Source organism: Xenopus tropicalis, chromosome 2 (genome assembly GCF_000004195.4).
Source record: "Xenopus tropicalis strain Nigerian chromosome 2, UCB_Xtro_10.0, whole genome shotgun sequence".
Lineage (NCBI taxonomy): Eukaryota > Metazoa > Chordata > Amphibia > Anura > Pipidae > Xenopus > Xenopus tropicalis.
The window spans coordinates 487,251-512,844 of NC_030678.2; the positions used below are offsets into that span (position 1 = coordinate 487,251).

Below are 25,594 nucleotides of genomic sequence, written 5' to 3' on the forward strand. Positions count from 1 at the left end.
AGTCCAGTGCCAGGTGGCAGGATATTCCGGGTCGCTGGCCCTGAGTTGGTACCTGACGGGGCCCGATGGGCAGAGGGCAGAGCTGCTCTCATTACAGCGGGACGGGGCCCTAGTGGTGGGACAGACGTACCGGGAGCGGCACAACAAGGGGCTCCTGCTGGCACAGAAGATGGAGGGGGGGCTCTTCTCTCTGACAGTGGGGCAGGTGGGGGCAAGAGACAGGGGCAAATACACGTGCCAGGCCACGGAGTGGCACATAGGGCAGGACTCCAACTGGAGCAGAATGGGCACTCGGAGTGCAGAGAGGGAGCTGGATGTCACCCCACTGGGTAAGTCCCTTCTGCCCCTGCGTCAGTATTATCTGCCCCTGCGTCAGTATTATCTGCCCCTGTGTCAGTATTATCTGCCCCTGTGTCAGTATTATCTGCCCGTGTCAGTATTATCTGCCCCTGCGTCAGTATTATCTGCCCTGTGTCCGTATTATCTGCCCCTGTGTCCGTATTATCTGCCCCTGTGTCCGTATTATCTGCCCCTGTGTCAGTATTGTCTGCCCCTGTGTCAGTATTATCTGCCCCTGTATCAGTATTATCTGCCCCTGTGTCCGTATTATCTGCCCCTGTGTCAGTATTGTCTGCCCCTGTGTCCGTATTATCTGCCCCTGTGTCCGTATTATCTGCCCCTGTGTCAGTATTGTCTGCCCCTGTGTCAGTATTGTCTGCCCCTGTGTCAGTATTATCTGCCCCGTGTCCGTATTATCTGCCCCTGTGTCCCGTATTATCTGCCCCTGTGTCAGTTATTGTCTGCCCCTGTGTCCGTAATTATCTGCCCCTGTGTCCGTATTATCTGCCCCTGTGTCAGTATTGTCTGCCCCTGTGTCAGTATTATCTGCCCCTGTGTCCGTATTATCTGCCCCTGTGTCCGTATTATCTGCCCCTGTGTCCGTATTATCTGCCCCTGTGTCAGTATTATCTGCCCCTGTGTCAGTATTATCTGCCCCTGTGTCAGTATTATCTGCCCCTGTATCAGTATTATCTGCCCCTGCAACGTACCCTTTACTCTCTGGGCATTTGGGGTTTATTCCTTAATTCACTCATTAAGTGCCCGCCTCCTACTCTGGCTCCTCCCTCCTTACATTCCCATGATGCCATACTGTTTCATTCTTGCTCTTCCCGCAGGCCCCTCCCTCCTTACATTCCCATGATGCCATACTGCTCACTCTTGCTCTCCCCACAGGCCCCTCCCTCCTTCCCTTCCCATGATGCCATACTGCTCACTCTTGCTCTCCCCACAGGCCCCTCCCTTCCTTCCCATGATGCCATACTGCCTCACTCTTGCTCTCCCCACAGGCCCCTCCCTCCTTCCTTCCCATGATGCCATACTGCTCACTCTGCTCTCCCCACAGGCCCCTCCCTCCTTCCCTTCCCCATGATGCCACACTGCTCACTCTTGTTCTCTCCCACAGGCCCCTCCCTCCTTATATTCCATGATGCCATACTGCTCACTCTTGCTCTCCCCACAGGCCCCTCCCTCCTTCCCTTCCATGATGCCACACTGCTCACTCTTGCTCTCCCCACAGGCCCCTCCCTCCTTCCCTTCCATGATGCCATACTGCTCACTCTTGCTCTCCCCACAGGCCCCTCCCTCCTTCCCTTCCCATGATGCCACACTGCTCACTCTTGCTCTCCCCACAGGCCCTCCCTCCTTCCCTTCCCATCGATGCCACACTGGCTCACTCTTGCTCTCCCCCACAGGCCCCTCCCTCCTTCCCTTCCCATGATGCCATACTGCTCACTCTTGCTCTCCCCACAGGCCCCTCCCTCCTTCCCTTCCCATGATGCCATACTGCTCACTCTTGCTCTCCCCACAGGCCCCTCCCTCCTTCCCTTCCATGATGCCACACTGCTCACTCTTGTTCTCCCCACAGGCCCCTCCCTCCTTATATTCCCATGATGCCATACTGCTCACTCTTGCTCTCCCCACAGGCCCCTCCCTCCTTCCCTTCCCATGATGCCACACTGCTCACTCTTGCTCTCCCCGCAGGCCCCACCCTCCACAGGCCCCTCCCTCCCACAGGCCCCTCCCTCCTTCCCTTCCCATGATGCCACACTGCTCACTCTTTTTTCTCCCCACAGGCCCCTCCCTCCTTACATTCCCATGATGCCACACTGCTCACTCTTGTTCTCCCCACAGGCCCCTCCCTCCTTATATTCCCATGATGCCATACTGCTCACTCTTGCTCTCCCCACAGGCCCCTCCCTCCTTCCCTTCCCATGATGCCATACTCCTCACTCTTGCTCTCCCCACAGGCCCCTCCCTCCTTCCCTTCCATGATGCCACACTGCTCACTCTTGTTCTCCCCACAGGCCCCTCCCTCCTTATATTCCCATGATGCCATACTGCTCACTCTTGCTCTCCCCACAGGCCCCTCCCTCCTTCCCTTCCCATGATGCCACACTGCTCACTCTTGCTCTCCCCGCAGGCCCCACCCTCCCACAGGCCCCTCCCTCCCACAGGCCCCTCCCTCCTTCCCTTCCCATGATGCCACACTGCTCACTCTTGTTCTCCCCACAGGCCCCTCCCTCCTTACATTCCCATGATGCCACACTGCTCACTCTTGCTCTCCCCGCAGGCCCCACCCTCCCACAGGCCCCTCCCTCCCACAGGCCCCTCCCTCCTTCCCATGATGCCACACTGCTCACTCTTGTTCTCCCCACAGGCCCCTCCCTCCTTCCCATGATGCCATACTGCTCACTCTTGTTCTCCCCACAGGCCCCTCCCTCCTTATATTCCCATGATGCCATACTGCTCACTCTTGTTCTCCCCACAGGCCCCTCCCTCCTTATATTCCCATGATGCCATACTGCTCACTCTTGCTCTCCCCACAGGCCCCTCCCTCCTTCCCTTCCCATGATGCCACACTGCTCACTCTTGCTCTCCCCACAGGCCCCTCCCTCCTTACATTCCCATGATGCCACACTGCTCACTCTTGCTCTCCCCACAGGCCCCTCCCTCCTTCCCTTCCCATGATGCCACACTGCTCACTCTTGCTCTCCCCACAGGCCCCTCCCTCCTTACATTCCCATGATGCCACACTGCTCACTCTTGCTCTCCCCACAGGCCCCTCCCTCCTTCCCTTCCCATGATGCCACACTGCTCACTCTTGCTCTCCCCACAGGCCCCTCCCTCCTTCCCTTCCCATGATGCCACACTGCTCACTCTTGTTCTCCCCACAGGCCCCTCCCTCCTTATATTCCCATGATGCCATACTGCTCACTCTTGCTCTCCCCACAGGCCCCTCCCTCCTTCCCTTCCCATGATGCCACACTGCTCACTCTTGCTCTCCCCACAGGCCCCTCCCTCCTTATATTCCCATGATGCCATACTGCTCACTCTTGCTCTCCCCGCAGGCCCCTCCCTCCTTCCCTTCCCATGATGCCACACTGCTCACTCTTGCTCTCCCCACAGGCCCCTCCCTCCTTATATTCCCATGATGCCACACTGCTCACTCTTGCTCTCCCCACAGGCCCCTCCCTCCTTCCCTTCCCATGATGCCATACTGCTCACTCTTGCTCTCCCCACAGGCCCCTCCCTCCTTCCATTCCCATGATGCCACACTGCTCACTCTTGCTCTCCCCGCAGGCCCCTCCCTCCTTACATTCCCATGATGCCATACTGCTCACTCTTGCTCTCCCCACAGGCCCCTCCCTCCTTCCATTCCCATGATGCCACACTGCTCACTCTTGCTCTCCCCGCAGGCCCCTCCCTCCTTACATTCCCATGAAGCCACACTGCTCACTCTTGCTCTCCCCACAGGCCCCTCCCTCCTTCCCTTCCCATGATGCCATACTGCTCACTCTTGTTCTCCCCACAGGCCCCTCCCTCCTTACATTCCCATGAAGCCACACTGCTCACTCTTGCTCTCCCCACAGGCCCCTCCCTCCTTACATTCCCATGATGCCATACTGCTCACTCTTGCTCTCCCCACAGGCCCCTCCCTCCTTCCATTCCCATGATGCCATACTGCTCACTCTTGCTCTCCCCACAGGCCCCTCCCTCCTTACATTCCCATGATGCCACACTGCTCACTCTTGCTCTCCCCACAGGCCCCTCCCTCCTTCCATTCCCATGATGCCATACTGCTCACTCTTGCTCTCCCCACAGGCCCCTCCCTCCTTACATTCCCATGATGCCACACTGCTCACTCTTGCTCTCCCCACAGGCCCCTCCCTCCTTCCCTTCCCATGATGCCATACTGCTCACTCTTGCTCTCCCCGCAGGCCCCTCCCTCTCAGTGGGTCTCAGTGTGCGGAGCTCACAGGTGGTCGCTGGCAGCACAATCCGGCTGAGCTGTAGGGTATCAGTTGGCACTGGGTATTCCCTGCTTGGCAAACCCATGTCTTGGTCCTGGCACTACCGGAACAGCTCTGATGCCAGTGGGGAGTTCCAGCAGCTGGTACAGAGGCACTACACGGGCACCATGGCCTGGCACGACAGTATGCCCGGCTTCCAGGGAAAGGTCGAGCTGGGCATAAGCGTTGGCACCTCCACCCTAACGGTCTATAACATCGAGAGAGGGCAGGCCGGCTTGTACTACTGTAAGGTGGGCATTCTCAGCGACCAATCCGATGCCACCTCCAACAGGCTCGCCATCCGAGTCACTGTACCAGGTATGAACTTACTCACGTTGGTAGGTATTCCTCTGGGTGGCACAGCCTGGCATAGGAACAGTAGGGGGTGGCACAGCCTGACATAGATACAGTAGGGGGTAGCACAGCCTGGCATAGGTACAGTAGGGGGTTGCACAGCCTGGCATAGGTCCAGTAGGGGTGGCACAGCCTGGCATAGGTACAGTAGGGGGTGGCACAGCCTGGCATAGGTACAGTAGGGGGTGGCACAGCCTGACATAGGTACAGTAGGGGGTGGCACAGCCTGGCATAGGTACAGTAGGGGGTGGCACAGCCTGGAATAGGTACAGTAGGGGGTGGCACAGCTTGGCATAGGTACAGTAGGGAGTGGCACAGCCTGGCATAGGTACAGTAGGGGGTGGCACTGCCTGGTATAGGTACAGTAGGGGGTGGCACGGCCTGACATAAGTACAGAAGGGGTGGCCAGGGTGTACTGTAAGTCTGTGCCCCAGATACCCCCGGGGGGGGAGTAGGTAGGGGCAGCAAAGCTTTGGGGGGGGGGGGCAGATGTGCGAGAGTGTGTGTGTAGGGGGCAGTGAGGCAACCGGCCGGTTCCTGTGAAATGAGGATGTTGGTGAGACTGTCTGTGTCTGGCGCTCTCACTGGTTTCCTGGGGCTGTCTCTGTGGCACCGCAACCCCCAGTGACGTGCAGCTCTGTATCTACCCCCCCCGGTGGCACAGCGACGTGCAGCTCTGTATCTACCCCCCCGGTGGCACAGCGACGTGCAGCTCTGTATCTACCCCCCCGGTGGCACAGCGACGTGCAGCTCTGTATCTACCCCCCCGGTGGCACAGCGACGTGCAGCTCTGTATCTACCCCCCCCCCGGTGGCACAGCGACGTGCAGCTCTGTATCTACCCCCCCGGTGGCACAGGAACTGCCCACAAACCACTCACTGGCTCTGCAGCTCATCTACAGCCACTTGTGGGTAATAAACGTGGCTTAGTGGGCAACACCAGGCAGCAGCTGTAAGGGGCAAACGGGTTTGTACTGTGTGAAACGGGGCAGAGATTTGTCGGGGAGGGGGTTATTCTTCCCCTTTACAGAGCGCTGGTACTGACCCATCTAGAATATGCTGTTCAGTTTTGGTCTCCAGTGCTCAAACGGGACATTATTGAGTTAGAGAGGGTCCAGAGAAGGGCAACTAAGCTGGTAAAGGGTATGGAAAGTCTCAGTTATGGGGAAAGGCTGGCCCAGTTGGGATTGGTTACACTGGGGGGGGGGGCAGTTATGGGGGGGGGTCACTATATATAAATATATAAGGGGGGGCAGTAATGAAATAGAGAAAGTACAGGGAAGAGCGACTAAGCTGATAAAGGGAATGGGCCTCAGTTATAGGGAAAGGCTGGCCCAGTTGGGATTGGTTACACTGGGGGGGGGGGGGCAGTTAAGGGGGGGTCACTATATATAAATATATAAGGGGGGGGCAGTAATGAAATAGAGAAAGTACAGGGAAGAGCGACTAAGCTGATAAAGGGAATGGGCTCAGTTATGGGGAAAGGCTGGCCCAGTTGGGATTGGTTACACTGGGGGGGGGGGGGGCAGTTAAGGGGGGGTCCACTATATATAAATATATAAGGGGGGGGCAGTAATGAAATAGAGAAAGTACAGGGAAGAGCGACTAAGCTGATAAAGGGAATGGGCTCCAGTTATGGGGAAAGGCTGGCCAGTTGGGATGGTTACACTGGGGGGGGCAGTTAAGGGGGGGGTCACTATATATAAATATATAAGGGGGGGCAGTAATGAAATAGAGGAAAGTACAGGGAAAGAGCGACTAAGCTGATAAAGGGAATGGGCTCAGTTATGGGGAAAGGCTGGCCCAGTTGGGATTGGTTACACTGGGGGGGGGCAGTTAAGGGGGGGTCACTATATATAAATATATAAGGGGGCCATAGAATAAACTCTCTGATGCTTTCTTCACTAGTAGCCTCTCCCAGCAGACAGCAGGGAGCCAATCAGATTAGAGTAAAGGAGGTTCCATGTTAAGAGGTAAGGGGAGTTAAGGGGGGCTGGAAGTTGTGGTCCCCCCCCTGAATCAGTGGTAACTGGAGATAATTAGAATAGGCAAGGGGAGTTACAGGGGGGCTGGGAAGTTGTGGGATCCCCCCCCTGAATCAGTGGTACTGGCAGATACATTAGATAGGTACAAGGAGGGGAGTTACGGGGGGCTGGGAAGTTGTGGGATTGAATCAGTGGTACTGGCAGATACATTAGATAGGTACAAGGAAGGGGAGTTACAGGGGGGCTGGGAAGTTGTGGGACCCCCCCCTGAATCAGTGGTACTGGCAGATACATTAGATAGGTAGCCAGGGGGGCTGGGAAGTTGTGGGATCCCCCCCCTGAATCAGTGGTACTGGCAGATACATTAGATAGTTACAGGGGGGGCTGGGAAGTTGTGGGATCCCCCCTGAATCAGTGGTACTGGCAGATACATTAGATAGGTACAAGGAAGGGGAGTTACAGGGGGGGCTGGGAAGTTGTGGGATCCCCCCCTGAATCAGTGGTACTGGCAGATACATTAGATAGGTACAAGGAAGGGGAGTTACGGGGGCTGGGAAGTTGTGGGACCCCCCCCTGAATCAGTGGTACTGGCAGATACATTAGATAGGTACAAGCAGGGGGCTGGGAAGTTGTGGGACCCCCCCTGAATCAGTGGTACTGGCAGATACATTAGATAGGTACAAGGAAGGGGAGTTACAGGGGGGGCTGGGAAGTTGTGGGATCCCCCCCCTGAATCAGTGGTACTGGCAGATACATTAGATAGGTTACAAGGAAGGGGGAGTTACAGGGGGGCTGGGAAGTTGTGGGATCCCCCCCCCTGAATCAGTGGTACTGGCAGATACATTAGATAGGTACAAGGAAGGGGAGTTACAGGGGGGCTGGGAAGTTGTGGGATCCCCCCCCCTGAATCAGTGGTACTGGCAGATACATTAGATAGGTCAAGGAAGGGGAGTTACAGGGGGGGCTGGGAAGTTGTGGGATCCCCCCCCCTGAATCAGTGGTACTGGCAGATACATTAGATAGGTACAAGGAAGGGGAGTTACAGGGGGGGCTGGGAAGTTGTGGGATCCCCCCCCTGAATCAGTGGTACTGGCAGATACATTAGATAGGTACAAGGAAGGGGAGTTACAGGGGGGCTGGGAAGTTGTGGGATCCCCCCCCCTGAATCAGTGGTACTGGCAGATACATTAGATAGGTACAAGGAAGGGGAGTTACAGGGGGGGCTGGGAAGTTGTGGGATCCCCCCCCTGAATCAGTGGTACTGGCAGATACATTAGATAGGTACAAGGAAGGGGGGTTACAGGGGGGGCTGGGAAGTTGTGGGATCCCCCCCCTGAATCAGTGGTACTGGCAGATACATTAGATAGGTACAAGGAAGGGGGGTTACAGGGGGGGCTGGGAAGTTGTGGGACCCCCCCCCTGAATCAGTGGTACTGGCAGATACATTAGATAGGTACAAGGAAGGGGAGTTACAGGGGGGGCTGGGAAGTTGTGGGATCCCCCCCCCCTGAATCAGTGGTACTGGCAGATACATTAGATAGGTACAAGGAAGGGGGTTACAGGGGGGGCTGGGAAGTTGTGGGATTCCCCCCCCCCTGAATCAGTGGTACTGGCAGATACATTAGATAGGTACAAGGAAGGGGAGTTACAGGGGGGCTGGGAAGTTGTGGGACCCCCCCCCCTGAATCAGTGGTACTGGCAGATACATTAGATAGGTACAAGGAAGGAGGGGTTACAGGGGGGGCTGGGAAGTTGTGGGATCCCCCCCCTGAATCAGTGGTACTGGCAGATACATTAGATAGGTACAAGGAAGGGGAGTTACAGGGGGGGCTGGGAAGTTGTGGGATCCCCCCCCTGAATCAGTGGTACTGGCAGATACATTAGATAGGTACAAGGAAGGGGAGTTACAGGGGGGGCTGGGAAGTTGTGGGATCCCCCCCCCTGAATCAGTGGTACTGGCAGATACATTAGATAGGTACAAGGAAGGGGAGTTACAGGGGGGGCTGGGAAGTTGTGGGATCCCCCCCCTGAATCAGTGTTACTGGCAGATACATTAGATAGGTACAAGGAAGGGGAGTTACAGGGGGGCTGGGAAGTTGTGGGATCCCCCCCCTGAATCAGTGGTACTGGCAGATACATTAGATAGGTACAAGGAAGGGGAGTTACAGGGGGGGCTGGGAAGTTGTGGGATCCCCCCCCCTGAATCAGTGGTACTGGCAGATACATTAGATAGGTACAAGGAAGGGGAGTTACAGGGGGGCTGGAAGTTGTGGGACCCCCCCCCTGAATCAGTGGTACTGGCAGATACATTAGATAGGTACAAGGAAGGGGAGTTTACAGGGGGGCTGCGGAAGTTGTGGGATCCCCCCCTGAATCAGTGGTACTGGCAGATACATTAGATAGGTACAAGGAAGGGGAGTTACAGGGGGGGCTGGGAAGTTGTGGGATCCCCCCCCTGAATCAGTGGTACTGGCAGATACATTAGATAGGTACAAGGAAGGGGAGTTACAGGGGGGGGCTGGGAAGTTGTGGGATCCCCCCCTGAATCAGTGGTACTGGCAGATACATTAGATAGGTACAAGGAAGGGGAGTTTACAGGGGGGCTGGGAAGTTGTGGGATCCCCCCCCTGAATCAGTGGTACTGGCAGATACATTAGATAGGTACAAGGAAGGGGAGTTACAGGGGGGGCTGGGAAGTTGTGGGATCCCCCCCCCCTGAATCAGTGGTACTGGCAGATACATTAGATAGGTACAAGGAAGGGGAGTTACAGGGGGGGCTGGGAAGTTGTGGGATCCCCCCCCCTGAATCAGTGGTACTGGCAGATACATTAGATAGGTACAAGGAAGGGGAGTTACAGGGGGGGGGCTGGGAAGTTGTGGGATCCCCCCCTGAATCAGTGGTACTGGCAGATACATTAGATAGGTACAAGGAAGGGGAGTTACAGGGGGGCTGGGAAGTTGTGGGATCCCCCCCCTGAATCAGTGGTACTGGCAGATACATTAGATAGGTACAAGGAAGGGGAGTTTACAGGGGGGCTGGGAAGTTGTGGGATCCCCCCCCTGAATCAGTGGTACTGGCAGATACATTAGATAGGTACAAGGAAGGGGAGTTACAGGGGGGCTGGGAAGTTGTGGGATCCCCCCCCCTGAATCAGTGGTACTGGCAGATACATTAGATAGGTACAAGGAAGGGGGGTTACAGGGGGGGGGCTGGGAAGTTGTGGGATCCCCCCCCTGAATCAGTGGTACTGGCAGATACATTAGATAGGTACAAGGAAGGGGAGTTACAGGGGGGCTGGGAAGTTGTGGGATCCCCCCCTGAATCAGTGGTACTGGCAGATACATTAGATAGGTACAAGGAAGGGGAGTTACAGGGGGGGCTGGGAAGTTGTGGGATCCCCCCCCTGAATCAGTGGTACTGGCAGATACATTAGATAGGTACAAGGAAGGGGGGTTACAGGGGGGGCTGGGAAGTTGTGGGATCCCCCCCCCCTGAATCAGTGGTACTGGCAGATACATTAGATAGGTACAAGGAAGGGGAGTTACAGGGGGGGCTGGGAAGTTGTGGGATCCCCCCCCCTGAATCAGTGGTACTGGCAGATACATTAGATAGGTACAAGGAAGGGGAGTTACAGGGGGGGCTGGGAAGTTGTGGGATCCCCCCCCCTGAATCAGTGGTACTGGCAGATACATTAGATAGGTACAAGGAAGGGGGGTTACAGGGGGGCTGGGAAGTTGTGGATCCCCCCCCCCTGAAATCAGTGGTACTGGCAGATACATTAGATAGGTACAAGGAAGGGGAGTTACAGGGGGGCTGGGGAAGTTGTGGGATCCCCCCCCCTGAATCAGTGGTACTGGCAGATACATTAGATAGGTACAAGGAAGGGGAGTTACAGGGGGGCTGGGAAGTTGTGGGACTCCCCCCCCCCTGAATCAGTGGTACTGGCAGATACATTAGATAGGTACAAGGAAGGGGAGTTACAGGGGGGCTGGGAAGTTGTGGGATCCCCCCCCCCTGAATCAGTGGTACTGGCAGATACATTAGATAGGTACAAGAAAGGGGAGTTACAGGGGGGGGCTGGGAAGTTGTGGGATCCCCCCCTGAATCAGTGGTACTGGCAGATACATTAGATAGGTACAAGGAAGGGGGTTACAGGGGGGGCTGGGAAGTTGTGGGATCCCCCCTGAATCAGTGGTACTGGCAGATACATTAGATAGGTACAAGGAAGGGGGGTTACAGGGGGGCTGGGAAGTTGTGGATCCCCCCCCCTGAATCAGTGGTACTGGCAGATACATTAGATAGGTACAAGGAAGGGGAGTTACAGGGGGGGGCTGGGAAGTTGTGGGATCCCCCCCCCTGAATCAGTGGTACTGGCAGATACATTAGATAGGTACAAGGAAGGGGGGTTACAGGGGGGGCTGGGAAGTTGTGGGATCCCCCCCCCTGAATCAGTGGTACTGGCAGATACATTAGATAGGTACAAGGAAGGGGAGTTACAGGGGGGGCTGGGAAGTTGTGGGACTCCCCCCCCCTGAATCAGTGGTACTGGCAGATACATTAGATAGGTACAAGGAAGGGGGGTTACAGGGGGGCTGGGAAGTTGTGGGACCCCCCCTGAATCAGTGGTACTGGCAGATACATTAGATAGGTACAAGGAAGGGGAGTTACAGGGGGGCTGGGAAGTTGTGGGATCCCCCCCCCTGAATCAGTGGTACTGGCAGATACATTAGATAGGTACAAGGAAGGGGGGTTACAGGGGGGGCTGGGAAGTTGTGGGACCCCCCCCCCTGAATCAGTGGTACTGGCAGATACATTAGATAGGTACAAGGAAGGGGAGTTACAGGGGGGCTGGGAAGTTGTGGGCCCCCCCCCTGAATCAGTGGTACTGGCAGATACATTAGATAGGTACAAGGAAGGGGAGTTACAGGGGGGCTGGGAAGTTGTGGGACCCCCCCCCCCCTGAATCAGTGGTACTGGCAGATACATTAGATAGGTACAAGGAAGGGGAGTTACAGGGGGGGCTGGGAAGTTGTGGGATCCCCCCCCCCCCCTGAATCAGTGGTACTGGCAGATACATTAGATAGGTACAAGGAAGGGGGGTTACAGGGGGGGCTGGGAAGTTTGTGGGACCCCCCCCCCCCCTGAATCAGTGGTACTGGCAGATACATTAGATAGGTACAAGGAAGGGGAGTTACAGGGGGGCTGGGAAGTTGTGGGATCCCCCCCTGAATCAGTGGTACTGGCAGATACATTAGATAGGTACAAGGAAGGGGAGTTACAGGGGGGGCTGGGAAGTTGTGGGATCCCCCCCCTGAATCAGTGGTACTGGCAGATACATTAGATAGGTACAAGGAAGGGGAGTTACAGGGGGGGCTGGGAAGTTGTGGGATCCCCCCCTGAATCAGTGGTACTGGCAGATACATTAGATAGGTACAGGAAGGGGGGTTACAGGGGGGGCTGGGAAGTTGTGGGATCCCCCCCCCTGAATCAGTGGTACTGGCAGATACATTAGATAGGTACAAGGAAGGGGGGTTACAGGGGGGGGGCTGGGAAGTTGTGGGGATCCCCCCCCTGAATCAGTGGTACTGGCAGATACATTAGATAGGTACAAGGAAGGGGAGTTACAGGGGGGCTGGGAAGTTGTGGGATCCCCCCCCTGAATCAGTGGTACTGGCAGATACATTAGATAGGTACAAGGAAGGGGGGTTACAGGGGGGCTGGGAAGTTGTGGGATCCCCCCCCTGAATCAGTGGTACTGGCAGATACATTAGATAGGTACAAGGAAGGGGAGTTACAGGGGGGGGCTGGGAAGTTGTAGAATCCCCCCCCCCTGAATCAGTGGTACTGGCAGATACATTAGATAGGTACAAGGAAGGGGAGTTACAGGGGGGGCTGGGAAGTTGTGGGACCCCCCCCCTGAATCAGTGGTACTGGCAGATACATTAGATAGGTACAAGGAAGGGGGGTTACAGGGGGGGCTGGGAAGTTGTGGGACCCCCCCCCTGAATCAGTGGTACTGGCAGATACATTAGATAGGTACAAGGAAGGGGAGTTACAGGGGGGAGCTGGGAAGTTGTGGGACCCCCCCCTGAATCAGTGGTACTGGCAGATACATTAGATAGGTACAAGGAAGGGGAGTTACAGGGGGGGCTGGGAAGTTGTGGGATCCCCCCCTGAATCAGTGGTACTGGCAGATACATTAGATAGGTACAAGGAAGGGGCCTACGTAGGAAGCATTATTTACCCTTTCTGGGGCAGTAGAAACGCTGGGAGGAAATGGTGTTTTTGCCCCTGTTGTTCCCAGAGAGCCAGATACAGTTGGAGACCGCCCCCGCGGAGCTGCTCCTCGCCAGGGGACAGGATGAGATGAGCATTTCCTGCCACGCCCACTCCAGGGTCCCCGGGGCCCAGATGAGAGTCACATGGCGGTTCCTTCCCCCCGGTGGCGCCGCAGCCCAGGAGATAGTAAGTTCCACCCAGGAAGGGTTCCTGACCTACGGCTCCGAGCTCCCCCCTGCCCTGAGACCCAGAATCCTCAGCGAGAGACACCCCCCCGACACCTACACCCTGCGCATCATCAGGCCCAGTCAGGGCCAATGGGGTTCCTACCAGTGTGCAGCGAGCGAGTGGCTCTTGGAAGGGTCGGGGAACTGGGCCAAACTGGGAGAGAAGAACTCCAGGCCGGTCCCTGTGCAATTCAGAGATTCAGGTAAGTCTCATATTCAGCCTCCAGTCTCCCATACGTCTCATATTCAGCCTCCAGTCTCCCATACGTCTCATATTCAGCCTCCAGTCTCCCATACGTCTCATATTCAGCCTCCAGTCTCCCATACGTCTCATATTCAGCCTCCAGTCTCCCATACGTCTCATATTCAGCCTCCAGTCTCCCATACGTCTCATATTCAGCCTCCAGTCTCTCATACGTCTCATATTCAGCCTCCAGTCTCCCATACGTCTCATATTCAGCCTCCAGTCTCCCATACGTCTCATATTCAGCCTCCAGTCTCTCATACGTTCTCATATTCAGCCTCCAGTCTCCATACGTCTCATATTCAGCCTCCAGTCTCTCATACGTCTCAATATTCAGCCTCCAGTCTCCCACGTGTCTCATATTCAGCCTCCAGTCTCTCATACGTCTCATATTCAGCCTCCAGTCTCCCACGTGTCTCATATTCAGCCTCCAGTCTCTCATACGTCTCATATTCAGCCTCCAGTCTCCCAGTATCGTCTCATATTCAGCCTCCAGTCTCCCACGTGTCTCATATTCAGCCTCCAGTCTCCCACGTGTCTCATATTCAGCCTCCAGTCTCCCACGTGTCTCATATTCAGCCTCCAGTCTCCCATACGTCTCATATTCAGCCTCCAGTCTCTCATACGTCTCATATTCAGCCTCCAGTCTCTCATACAAAAAAAAATGAACCGTCTCATATTCAGCCTCCCCAGTCTCCACGTGTCTCATATTCAGCCTCCAGTCTCCCACGTGTCTCATATTCAGCCTCCAGTCTCCCACGTGTCTCATATTCAGCCTCCAGTCTCCCACGTGTCTCATATTCAGCCTCCAGTCTCCCATACGTCTCATATTCAGCCTCCAGTCTCCCACGTGTCTCATATTCAGCCTCCAGTCTCCCACGTGTCTCATATTCAGCCTCCAGTCTCTCATACGTCTCATATTCAGCCTCCAGTCTCTCATACGTCTCATATTCAGCCTCCAGTCTCCACGTGTCTCATATTCAGCCTCCAGTCTCCCACGCTGTCTCATATCAGAGCCTCCAGTCTCCGCACGTGTCTCATATTCAGCCTTCCAGTCTCCCACGTGTCTCATATTCAGCCTCCAGTCTCCCATACGTCTCATATTCAGCCTCCAGTCTCCCACGTGTCTCATATTCAGGCCTCCAGTCTCCCACATGTCTCATATTCAGCCTCCAGTCTCCCACGTGTCTCATATTCAGCCTCCAGTCTCCCACGTGTCTCATATTCAGCCTCCAGTTCCCACGTGTCTCATATTCAGCCTCCAGTCTCCCATACGTCTCATATTCAGCCTCCAGTCTCTCATACGTCTCATATTCAGCCTCCAGTCTCTCATACGTCTCATATTCAGCCTCCAGTCTCCCACGTGTCTCATATTCAGCCTCCAGTCTCCCACGTGTCTCATATTCAGCCTCCAGTCTCCACGTGTCTCATATTCAGCCTCCAGTCTCCCACGTGTTATATTCAGCCTCCAGTCTCCCATACGTCTCATATTCAGCCTCCAGTCTCCCACGTGTCTCATATTCAGCCTCCAGTCTCCCACGTGTCTCATATTCCAGAGCCTCCAGTCCTCTCATACGTCTCATATTCAGCCTCCAGTCTCTCATACGTCTCATATTCAGCCTCCAGTCTCCCACGTGTCTCATATTCAGCCTCCAGTCTCCCACGTGTCTCATATTCAGCCTCCAGTCTCCCACGTGTCTCATATTCAGCCTCCAGTCTCCCACGTGTCTCATATTCAGCCTCCAGTCTCCCATACGTCTCATATTCAGCCTCCAGTCTCCCACGTGTCTCATATTCAGCCTCCAGTCTCCCACATGTCTCATATTCAGCCTCCAGTCTCCCACGTGTCTCATATTCAGCCTCCAGTCTCCCACGTGTCTCATATTCAGCCTCCAGTCTCCCACGTGTCTCATATTCAGCCTCCAGTCTCCCATACGTCTCATATTCAGCCTCCAGTCTCCCACGTGTCTCATATTCAGCCTCCAGTCTCCCACGTGTCTCATATTCAGCCTCCAGTCTCCCACGTGTCTCATATTCAGCCTCCAGTCTCCCACGTGTCTCATATTCAGCCTCCAGTCTCCCACGTGTCTCATATTCAGCCTCCAGTCTCCCACGTGTCTCATATTCAGCCTCCAGTCTCCCACGTGTCTCATATTCAGACTCCAGTCTCCCACATGTCTCATATTCAGCCTCCAGTCTCCCACGTGTCTCATATTCAGCCTCCAGTCTCCCACGTGTCTCATATTCAGCCTCCAGTCTCCCACGTGTCTCATATTCAGCCTCAGTCTCCCACGTGTCTCATATTCAGCCTCCAGTCTCCCACGTGTCTCATAATTAGCCTCCAGTCTCCCACATTTTTCATATTCAGCCTCCAGTCTCCCACGTGTCTCATATTCAGCCTCCAGTCTCCCATATGTCTCATATTCAGCCTCCAGTCTCCCATACGTCTCATATTCAGCCTCCAGTCTCCCACGTGTCTCATATTCAGCCTCCAGTCTCCCACACGTCTCATATTCAGCCTCCAGTCTCCCACACGTCTCATATTCAGCCTCCAGTCTCCCACATGTCTCATATTCAGCCTCCAGTCTCCCACGTGTCTCATATTCAGCCTCCAGTCTCCCACGTGTCTCATATTCAGCCTCCAGTCTCCCACGTGTCTCATATTCAGCCTCCAGTCTCCCACGTGTCTCATATTCAGCCTCCAGTCTCCCACGTGTCTCATATTTAGCCTCCAGTCTCCCACATGTCTCATATTCAGCTCCAGTCTCCCACATGTCTCATATTCAGCTCCAGTCTCCCACGTGTCTCATATTCAGCCTCCAGTCTCCCACATGTCTCATATTCAGCCTCCAGTCTCCCACGTGTCTCATATTCAGCCTCCAGTCTCCCACGTGTCTCATATTCAGACTCCAGTCTCCCATACGTCTCATATTCAGCCTCCAGTCTCCCACGTGTCTCATATTCAGCCTCCAGTCTCCCAGGTGTCTCATATTCAGCCTCCAGTCTCCCAGGTGTCTCATATTCAGCCTCCAGTCTCCCAGGTGTCTCATATTCAGCCTCCAGTCTTCCACGTGTCTCATATTCAGACTCCAGTCTCCCACGTGTCTCATATTCAGACTCCAGTCTCCCACATGTTTCATATTCAGCCTCCAGTCTCCCACGTGTCTCATATTCAGACTCCATCCCAGTCTCCCACGTGTCTCGTATTCAGACTCCAGTCTTCCACGTGTCTCTTATTCAGCCTCCAGTCTCCCACGTGTCTCATATTCAGACTCCAGTCTCCCACCTGTCTCATATTCAGCCTCCAGTCTCCCACGTGTCTCATATTCAGCCTCCAGTCTCCCACGTGTCTCATAATTAGCCTCCAGTCTCCCACATTTTTCATATTCAGCCTCCAGTCTCCCATACGTCTCATATTCAGACTCCAGTCTCCCACATGTCTCATATTCAGCCTCCAGTCTCCCACGTGTCTCATATTCAGCCTCCAGTCTCCCACATGTTTCATATTCAGCCTCCAGTCTCCCACGTGTCTCATATTCAGACTCCAGTCTCCCACGTGTCTCATATTCAGACTCCAGTCTCCCACTTGTCTCATATTCAGCCTCCAGTCTCCCACGTGTCTCATATTCAGACTCCAGTCTCCCACGTGTCTCATATTCAGCCTCCAGTCTCCCACGTGTCTCATATCTCAGCCTCCAGTCTCCCACGTGTCTCATAATTAGCCTCCAGTCTCCCACATGTTTCATATTCAGCCTCCAGTCTCCCACGTGTCTCATATTCAGACTCCAGTCTCCCACGTGTCTCATATTCAGACTCCAGTCTCCCACGTGTCTCATATTCAGACTCCAGTCTCCCACATGTCTCATATTCAGCCTCCAGTCTCCCACGTGTCTCATATTCAGACTCCAGTCTCCCACGTGTCTCATATTCAGACTCCAGTCTCCCACATGTCTCATATTCAGCCTCCAGTCTCCCACGTGTCTCTTATTCAGACTCCAGTCTCCCACGTGTCTCATATTCAGCCTCCAGTCTCCCACATGTCTCATATTCAGACTCCAGTCTCCCACATGTCTCATATTCAGACTCCAGTCTCCGACATGTCTCATATTCAGCCTCTATCCTCCCATACTGTACATCTCATATTGAGGCACCAGTCTCGCTGTCATGTGACCACCCCACCTCACCACTCTCTCTATGATGTCTCCCCAGAAGAGACGCTGCATATTCCCAAGATGAACACGACGGTAGAAGTGACAGAGGCAGAGGATGTGGCGCTGCACTGCCCCCTGGGGGACGTAAGGAGCTTGGCCTTTAGGTACTCATTGTCCTGGTACTTTATGGCCTCGGGCTCCGGAACCTCCCGGCTCATCTATCAGGCAGGTTGGGACGGGGTGACTGTGTCTGAGGAGTCACTGGCCAAACGCCTGCGCCTGGTGGCCCCAACCCGGGGTAATTACAGTCTGATCCTGCAGAGAGTGGGGCAGGAGGATGCTGGACTCTACCATTGCCATGTGGAGGAGTGGAGGCTGGGGCCCGAGGAAGAGGAGTGGAGGCCCAAGGCTGCCGACAGTTCCGGGTTCCACAAGCTCAAAGTTATTGCCCCAGGTGAGAAGCAGTTGGAGTGAATGAGCCCCCCTATTCCTTGCGCTCATGTTGCACTGGGGGGGGGGGGGGGTTGGGCCCCTGACAAGCTTTGGCCCTCCAGGCACCACAACTCCCAGTACCCCCTGTAAGTGCAGCCATTTCTCACCAATCTCATTCCCTTTATATTCCAGGGGCCGGCCTTACTCTGAACAGCACCAACCTGACCCTACTTGCCCTGCAGGGGGGGCAGAATATCACGTTGCCCTGCCAGGTTCTCAGCCTCTCCGGTACTGGTTCTGCCCTCTCTGTGGCCTGGTGGAAATCTTCGGGCCCCGGGCAGCAGGAGCAGTTGCTGTTTGCAGTCAGTTATGAGGGGCAGTTTACATACCCCAGACAGGGGGAGCTAGAGGGCTCCCAGCTCCAGTTTGAGAGACCTTCAAAGCTTCTCTTCCTGCTCAGGATCATGCAGCCTGGATTGGGCAGTTCAGGAACCTATCACTGCAGAGTGAGCGAGTGGTTGTCCAGCCCCCGAGGAACCCCATATCTACACACTGAGCGCAGGGCTGGGAATATTTCTGTCACCTTCCTGCCAGGTATGTGCCATGTTGTACAGTACCTCTATAGGGGTGAGTGTGAGTGCAGGGGTGAGTGTGAGTGCAGGGGTGAGTGTGAGTGCAGGGGTGAGGGTGAGTGCAAGGGTGAGTGTGAGTGCAGGGGTGAGTAATGTGCAAGGGTGAGTGTGAGTGCAGGGGTGAGTGTGAGTGCAGGGGTGAGGGTGAGTGCAGGGGTGAGTGTGAGTGCAGGGGTGAGTAATGTGCAGGGGTGAGGGTGAGTGCAGGGGTGAGTGTGAGTGCAAGGGTGAGTGTGAGTGCAGGGGTGAGTGTGAGTGCAGGGGTGAGGGTGAGTGCAGGGGTGAGGGTGAGTGCAAGTGCAGGGGTGAGTAATGTGCAGGGGTGAGGGTGAGTGCAGGGGTGAGTGTGAGTGCAAGTGTGAGTGCAGGGGTGAGTGCAGGGGTGAGGGTGAGTGCAGGGGTGAGGGTGAGTGCAGGGGTGAGGGTGAGTGCAAGGGTGAGTGTGAGTGCAGGGGTGAGTAATGTGCAGGGATGAGGGTGAGTGCAGGGGTGAGTGTGAGTGCAAGGGTGAGTGCAGGGGTGAGGGTGAGTGCAGGGGTGAATGGGAGTGCAGGGGTGAGTGTGAGTGCAGGGGTGAGTGTGAGTGCAGGGGTGAGTATGAGTGCAGGGGTGAATGTGAGTGCAGGGGTGAGTGTGAATGCAGGGGTGAGTGTGAATTCCGGCGGGTGAGTGTGAGTGCAGGGGTGAGGGTGAGTGCAGGGGTGAGTGTGAGTGCAGGGGTGAGTATGAGTGCAGGCGGAGTGAGTGTGGAGGGCAGGGTGGAGTCCGAGTGCAGAGGTGAGTGCAGGGGTGAGTCCGAGTGCAGCGGGTGAGTGCATTGCGCTGAGTGTGAGTGAGGGGTGAGTGTGAGTGCAGGGGTGAGTGCAGGGCAGTGAGGGTGAGTGCAGGGGTGAGTGTGAGTGCCAGGGGTGGAGTATGAGTGGCAGGGGTGCAGTGTGAGTGCAGGGGTGAGTCCGAGGTGCAGGGGTGAGTGCCAGGGGCTGAGTCCAAGTTGCAGGGGTGAGTGCAGGGGTGAGGTCCGAGTGCAGGTGAGTGTGAGTCCGAGTGCAGGGGTGAGTGCCAGGGTGATGCAGGGTGAGTTCGAGTGCAGGGGGTGAGTCGATGTGCAGGGGAGTGTGAGTGCAGGGGTGAGGTGAGTGCAGGGGAGTGCAGGGTGCAGTCAAGTGCAGGGGTGAGTGCAGGGGTGAGTCCGAGTGCAGGGGTGAGTGTGAATGCAGGGGTGAGTCGAGTGCAGGGGTGAGTGCAGGGGTGAGTCCGAGTGCAGGGGTGAGTGTGAGTAGCAGGGGTGAGTGTGCAGGGTGTGAGTGTGAGTGCAGGGGTGAGTGTGAGTGCAGGGGTGAGTGTGAGTGCGGGTGAGTGCAGGGTGAGTGTGAGTGCAGGGGTGAGTCCGAGTGCAGGGGTGAGTGCAGGGGTGAGTCGAGTGAGGGGTGAGTGCAGGGTGAGTGTGAATGCAGGGGTGAGTGTGAGTGCAGGGGTGAGTGTGAGTGCAGGGTGAGTGTGAGTGCAGGGTGAGTGTGAGTGCAGGGGTGAGTGTGAGTGCAGGGGTGAGTGTGAGTGCAGGGGTGAGTCCGAGTGCAGGGGTGAGTGTGAGTGCAGGGGTGAGTCCGAGTGCAGGGGTGAGTGCAGGGGATGGAGTCGAGTGCAGGGGTGAGTGTGAATGCAGGGGTGAGTGTGAGTGCAGGGGTGAGTGTGAGTGCAGGGGTGAGTGCAGGGGTGAGTGTGAGTGCAGGGGTGAGTGTGAGTGCAGAGGTGAGTCAGAGTGCAGGGGTGAGTGCAGGGGTGAGTGTGAGTGCAGGGGTGAGTGTGAGTGCAGGGGTGAGTGTGAGTGCAGGGGTGAGTGTGAGTGTAGGGGTGAGTGTGAGTGCAGGGGTGAGTGTGAGTGCAGGGGTGAGTGTGAGTGCAGGGGTGAGTGTGAGTGCAGGGGTGAGTGTGAGTGCAGGGGTGAGTGTGAGTGTAGGGGTGAGTGCAGGGGGTGAGTGTGAGTGCAGGGGTGAGTGTGAGTGCAGGGGTGAGTGTGAGTGCAGGGGTGAGTGTGAGTGCAGGGGTGAGTGTGAGTGCAGGGGTGAGTGTGAGTGCAGGGGTGAGTGTGAGTCGCACATGTACATAAAAGGTTTATTTTGCCTCCCCAGATCAGTCAGGCTCCGCCCAGATTTGCACGGTTGCCTCCATTTTCCACTTGCTCCTGGGGGCCACAGTGCTGCTGCTCCTATTGGTCACCATAATGCTGATTTTGTGGGGCAGACGTTGGGGCAGAAGGGTCGGCTCCACCAGGGTGAAAGGCCAGAAGGGCCACAGGGGACTTTGGTTTTTTACCAATATGGCCGATCCCCCTATAAATGGGGGCGCCGAGACCGAGGAGAGGGAACCAATGGGACTAGCCCAGTATGAAGCGACAACAGCATAGCCAGCCAGCTCAGCAATAGGAACTGCCCCCAGCAACCTATCCGTTCCCAGCCAGCTCAGCAATAGGAACTGCCCCCAGCAACCTATCAGCTCCCAGCCAGCTCAGCAATAGGAACTGCCCCCAGCAACCTATCAGCTCCCAGCCAGCTCAGCAATAGGAACTGCCCCCAGCAACCTATCAGCTCCCAGCCAGCTCAGCAATAGGAACTGCCCCCAGCAACCTATCCGTTCCCAGCCAGCTCAGCAATAGGAACTGCCCCCAGCAACCTATCCGCTCCCAGCCAGCTCAGCAATAGGAACTGCCCCAGGCAACCTATCAGCTCCCAGCCAGCTCAGCAATAGGCAACTGCCCCCAGTAACCTATCAGCTCCCAGCCAGCTCAGCAATAGGAACTGCCCCCAGCAACCTATCCGTTCCCAGCCAGCTCAGCAATAGGAACTGCCCCCAGCAACCTATCCGTTCCCAGCCAGCTCAGCAATAGGAACTGCCCCCAGCAACCTATCCGTTCCCAGCCAGCTCAGCAATAGGAACTGCCCCCAGCAACCTATCAGCTCCCAGCCAGCTCAGCAATAGGAACTGCCCCCAGCAACCTATCCGTTCCCAGCCAGCTCAGCAATAGGAACTGCCCCCAGCAACCTATCCGTTCCCAGCCAGCTCAGCAATAGGAACTGCCCCCAGCAACCTATCCGTTCCCAGCCAGCTCAGCAATAGGAACTGCCCCCAGTAACCTATCAATCAGCTCCCAGCCAGCTCAGCAATAGGAACTGCCCCCAGCAACCTATCAGCTCCCAGCCAGCTCAGCAATAGGAACTGCCCCAGCAACCTATCAGCTCCCAGCCAGCTCAGCAATAGGAACTGCCCCAGCAACCTATCAGCTCCCAGCCAGCTCAGCAATAGGAACTGCCCCCAGCAACCTATCAGCTCCCAGCCAGCTCAGCAATAGGAACTGCCCCCAGTAACCTATCAGCTCCCAGCCAGCTCAGCAATAGGAACTGCCCCCACCAACCTATCAGCTCCCAGCCAGCTCAGCAATAGGAACTGCCCCCAGCAACCTATCAGCTCCCAGCCAGCTCATCAATAGGAACTGCCCCCAGCAACCTATCAGCTCCCAGCCAGCTCATCAATAGGAACTGCCCCCAGCAACCTATCAGCTCCCAGCCAGCTCATCAATAGGAACTGCCCCCAGCAACCTACCAGCTCCAGCCAGCTCATCAATAGGAACTGCCCCCAGCAACCTATCAGCTCCCAGCCAGCTCAGCATTAGGAACTGCCCCCAGCAACCTATCAGCTCCCAGCCAGCTCATCAATAGGAACTGCCCCCAGCAACCTATCAGCTCCCAGCCAGCTCATCAATAGGAACTGCCCCCAGCAACCTATCAGCTCCCAGCCAGCTCAGCAATAGGAACTGCCCCCAGCAACCTATCAGCTCCCAGCCAGCTCATCAATAGGAACTGCCCCCACAACCTATCAGCTCCCAGCCAGCTCATCAATAGGAACTGCCCCCAGCAACCTATCAGCTCCCAGCCAGCTCATCAATAGGAACTGCCCCCAGCAACCTATCAGCTCCCAGCCAGCTCATCAATAGGAACTGCCCCCAGCAACCTATCAGCTCCCAGCCAGCTCAGCAATAGGAACTGCCCCCAGCAACCTATCAGCTCCCAGCCAGCTCAGCAATAGGAACTGCCCCCAGTAACCTATCAGCTCCCAGCCAGCTCATCAATAGGAACTGCCCCAGCAACCTATCAGCTCCCAGCCAGCTCATCAATAGGAACTGCCCCCAGCAACCTATCAGCTCCCAGCCAGCTCATCAATAGGAACTGCCCCCAGCAACCTATCAGCTCCCAGCCAGCTCAGCAATAGGAACTAGCCCCCCAGTACCCTATCAGCTCCCAGCCAGCTCATCAATAGGAACTGCCCCCAGTAACCTATAGCTCCCAGCCAGCTCATCAATAGGAAACTGCCCCCAGCAACCTATCAGCTCCCAGCCAGCTCATCAATAGAACTGCCCCCAGCAACCTATCAGCTCCCAGCCAGCTCAGCAATAGGAACTGCCCCCAGTAACCTATCAGCTCCCAGCCAGCTCAGCAATAGGAACTGCCCCCAGTAACCTATCAGCTCCCAGCCAGCTCATCAATAGGAACTGCCCCCAGTAACCTATCAGCTCCCAGCCAGCTCAGCAATAGGAACTGCCCCCAGTAACCTATCAGCTCCCAGCCAGCTCATCAGTAGGAACTGCCCACAGGATTGGCTGCCTGAGACCTGATTTGTTACAGCCAATCACTTCTGTTACAGGTGAGAAAATACAAGGTCTTTGGCATGGCACAAGGGTGGCGGAGGGGTTGGTCTGATTGCCCTGCTGGGGCCAGTGAATTGGGGGCAAACAGGGGGTCAGCCCAGCAGCCCAGAGTGTCAACTTAGCAGCCCAGAGTGTCAGCCCAGCAGCCCAGAGTGTCAACTTAGCAGCCCAGAGTGTCAGCTCAGCAGCCCAGAGTGTCAACTTAGCAGCCCAGAGTGTCAGCTCAGCAGCCCAGAGTATCAGCCCAGCACTCCAGAGTGTCAACTTAGCAGCCCAGAGTGTCAGCTCAGCAGCCCAGAGTGTCAACTTAGCAGCCCAGAGTGTCAACTTAGCAGCCCAGAGTGTCAGCCCAGCAGCCCAGAGTGTCAACTTAGCAGCCCAGAGTGTCAGCTCAGCAGCCCAGAGTGTCAGCTCAGCAGCCCAGAGTGTCAGCTCAGCAGCCCAGAGTGTCAACTTAGCAGCCAAAGAGTGTCAGCTCAGCAGCCCAGAGTGTCAGCCCAGCAGCCCAGAGTGTCAACTTAGCAGCCCAGAGTGTCAGCTCAGCAGCCCAGAGTGTCAGCTCAGCAGCCCAGAGTGTCAGCTCAGCAGCCCAGAGTGTCAGCTCAGCAGCCCAGAGTGTCAACTTAGCAGCCCAGAGTGTCAACTTAGCAGCCCAGAGTGTCAACTTAGCAGCCCAGAGTGTCAGCTCAGCAGCCCAGAGTATCAGCTTGAAAAATGTATTGATGGATGGAGCACGCCAGGACTGCTTTTCAATAAAAAATTCTTTATTTCTTGTCTCCATTAAAAACGTTGCAAAACTAAACCATCAGCTTAACGCGTTTCGTGGCCTGCTGCCACTTCTTCAGAAGTTATAACAGGTATTCCACACCCACCAGTACCTTAAATACACAAGTGAGACCCACCCCCAAAGGTGCGCTTTAACCCCCAAGGTACCAAGTCTATGATACACATAGAATGGATATACAATTTTACATATAAACATCAATAAAACCATTATAGGTCTCAGTTGGCATGGCGGCTATCTGCCACCTTTCCCATGAACTCCAATATAGATACAATATATCCTGATTCTCTCCCCAGATGTATTTCATTCCTTATATTGTGTATTTCATCCTATAATATGTTTATATCTAGGCATATATGCCTCATCCAAGCAGTCACAACAGGCACCATGCCCATCACTGGATCATCGACAATAACAGTAACGCACAGAAACGTTATGTCAACTATCCCATCCCTATACGCCAGGTACTCATTATAGCCGCCATATTAGCAACAACAAACAATTAGCAACTAATAACAAAAATAGCACAAAGTAAATAAAGAGGGGTAGCAAGATTAGCAAGAAACCTCCCACTCCCTATTTAGCCCCCCAAAACCTTCAGTGGATTTCAGTATATCCAATATATCCAATACATCCAATACATCCAATACATCCAATACATCCAATACATCCAATACATCCAATATATCCAATATATCCAATATATCCAATACATCCAATACATCCAATACATCCAATATATCCAATATATCCAATCATACATCCAATATCCATTCCAACATCACATCCAATACATCCAATATATCCAATATATCCATTCCAATACATCCAATACATCCAATACATCCCAATATATCCCAATATATCAATATATCCAATACATCCAATACATCCAATACATCCAATACATCCAATATATCCAATATATCCAATACATCCAATACATCCAATACATCCAATATATCCAATATATCCAATATATCCAATACATCCAATACATCCAATACATCCAATATATCCAATATATCCAATATATCCAATACATCCAATACATCCAATACATCCAATATATCCAATATATCCAATATATCCAATACATCCAATACATCCAATACATCCAATATATCCAATATATCCAATATATCCAATAATCATACATCCAATACATCCAATACATCCAATATATCCAATATATCCAATATCCAATCCAATACATCCAATACATCCAATACATCCAATACATCCAATACATCCAATATATCCAATATATCCAATATATCCAATATATCCAATATATCCAATATATCCAATACATCCAATACATCCAATACATCCAATACATCCAATACATCCAATATATCCAATACATCCAATACATCCAATACATCCAATATATCCAATATATCCAATATATCCAATATATCCAATACATCCAATACATCCAATACATCCAATACA

General features: G+C 54.7%; 1 protein-coding gene across 1 annotated transcript; it reads left to right on the forward strand.

Annotated features, from left to right (window-relative positions):
• The first annotated feature begins 1 nt into the window (after position 1).
• On the forward strand, positions 2 to 21,381 carry LOC116408725 (immunoglobulin superfamily member 3-like). Its single transcript, XM_031896397.1, has 6 exons — positions 2 to 329; positions 4,278 to 4,667; positions 12,993 to 13,397; positions 17,648 to 18,043; positions 18,214 to 18,615; positions 20,783 to 21,381. The coding sequence occupies exons 1-6, from the start codon at positions 170 to 172 to the stop codon at positions 21,055 to 21,057; spliced, it is 2,028 nt and encodes a 675-aa protein (XP_031752257.1). The 5' UTR covers positions 2 to 169; the 3' UTR covers positions 21,058 to 21,381.
• The last annotated feature ends 4,213 nt before the right edge of the window (positions 21,382 to 25,594 follow it).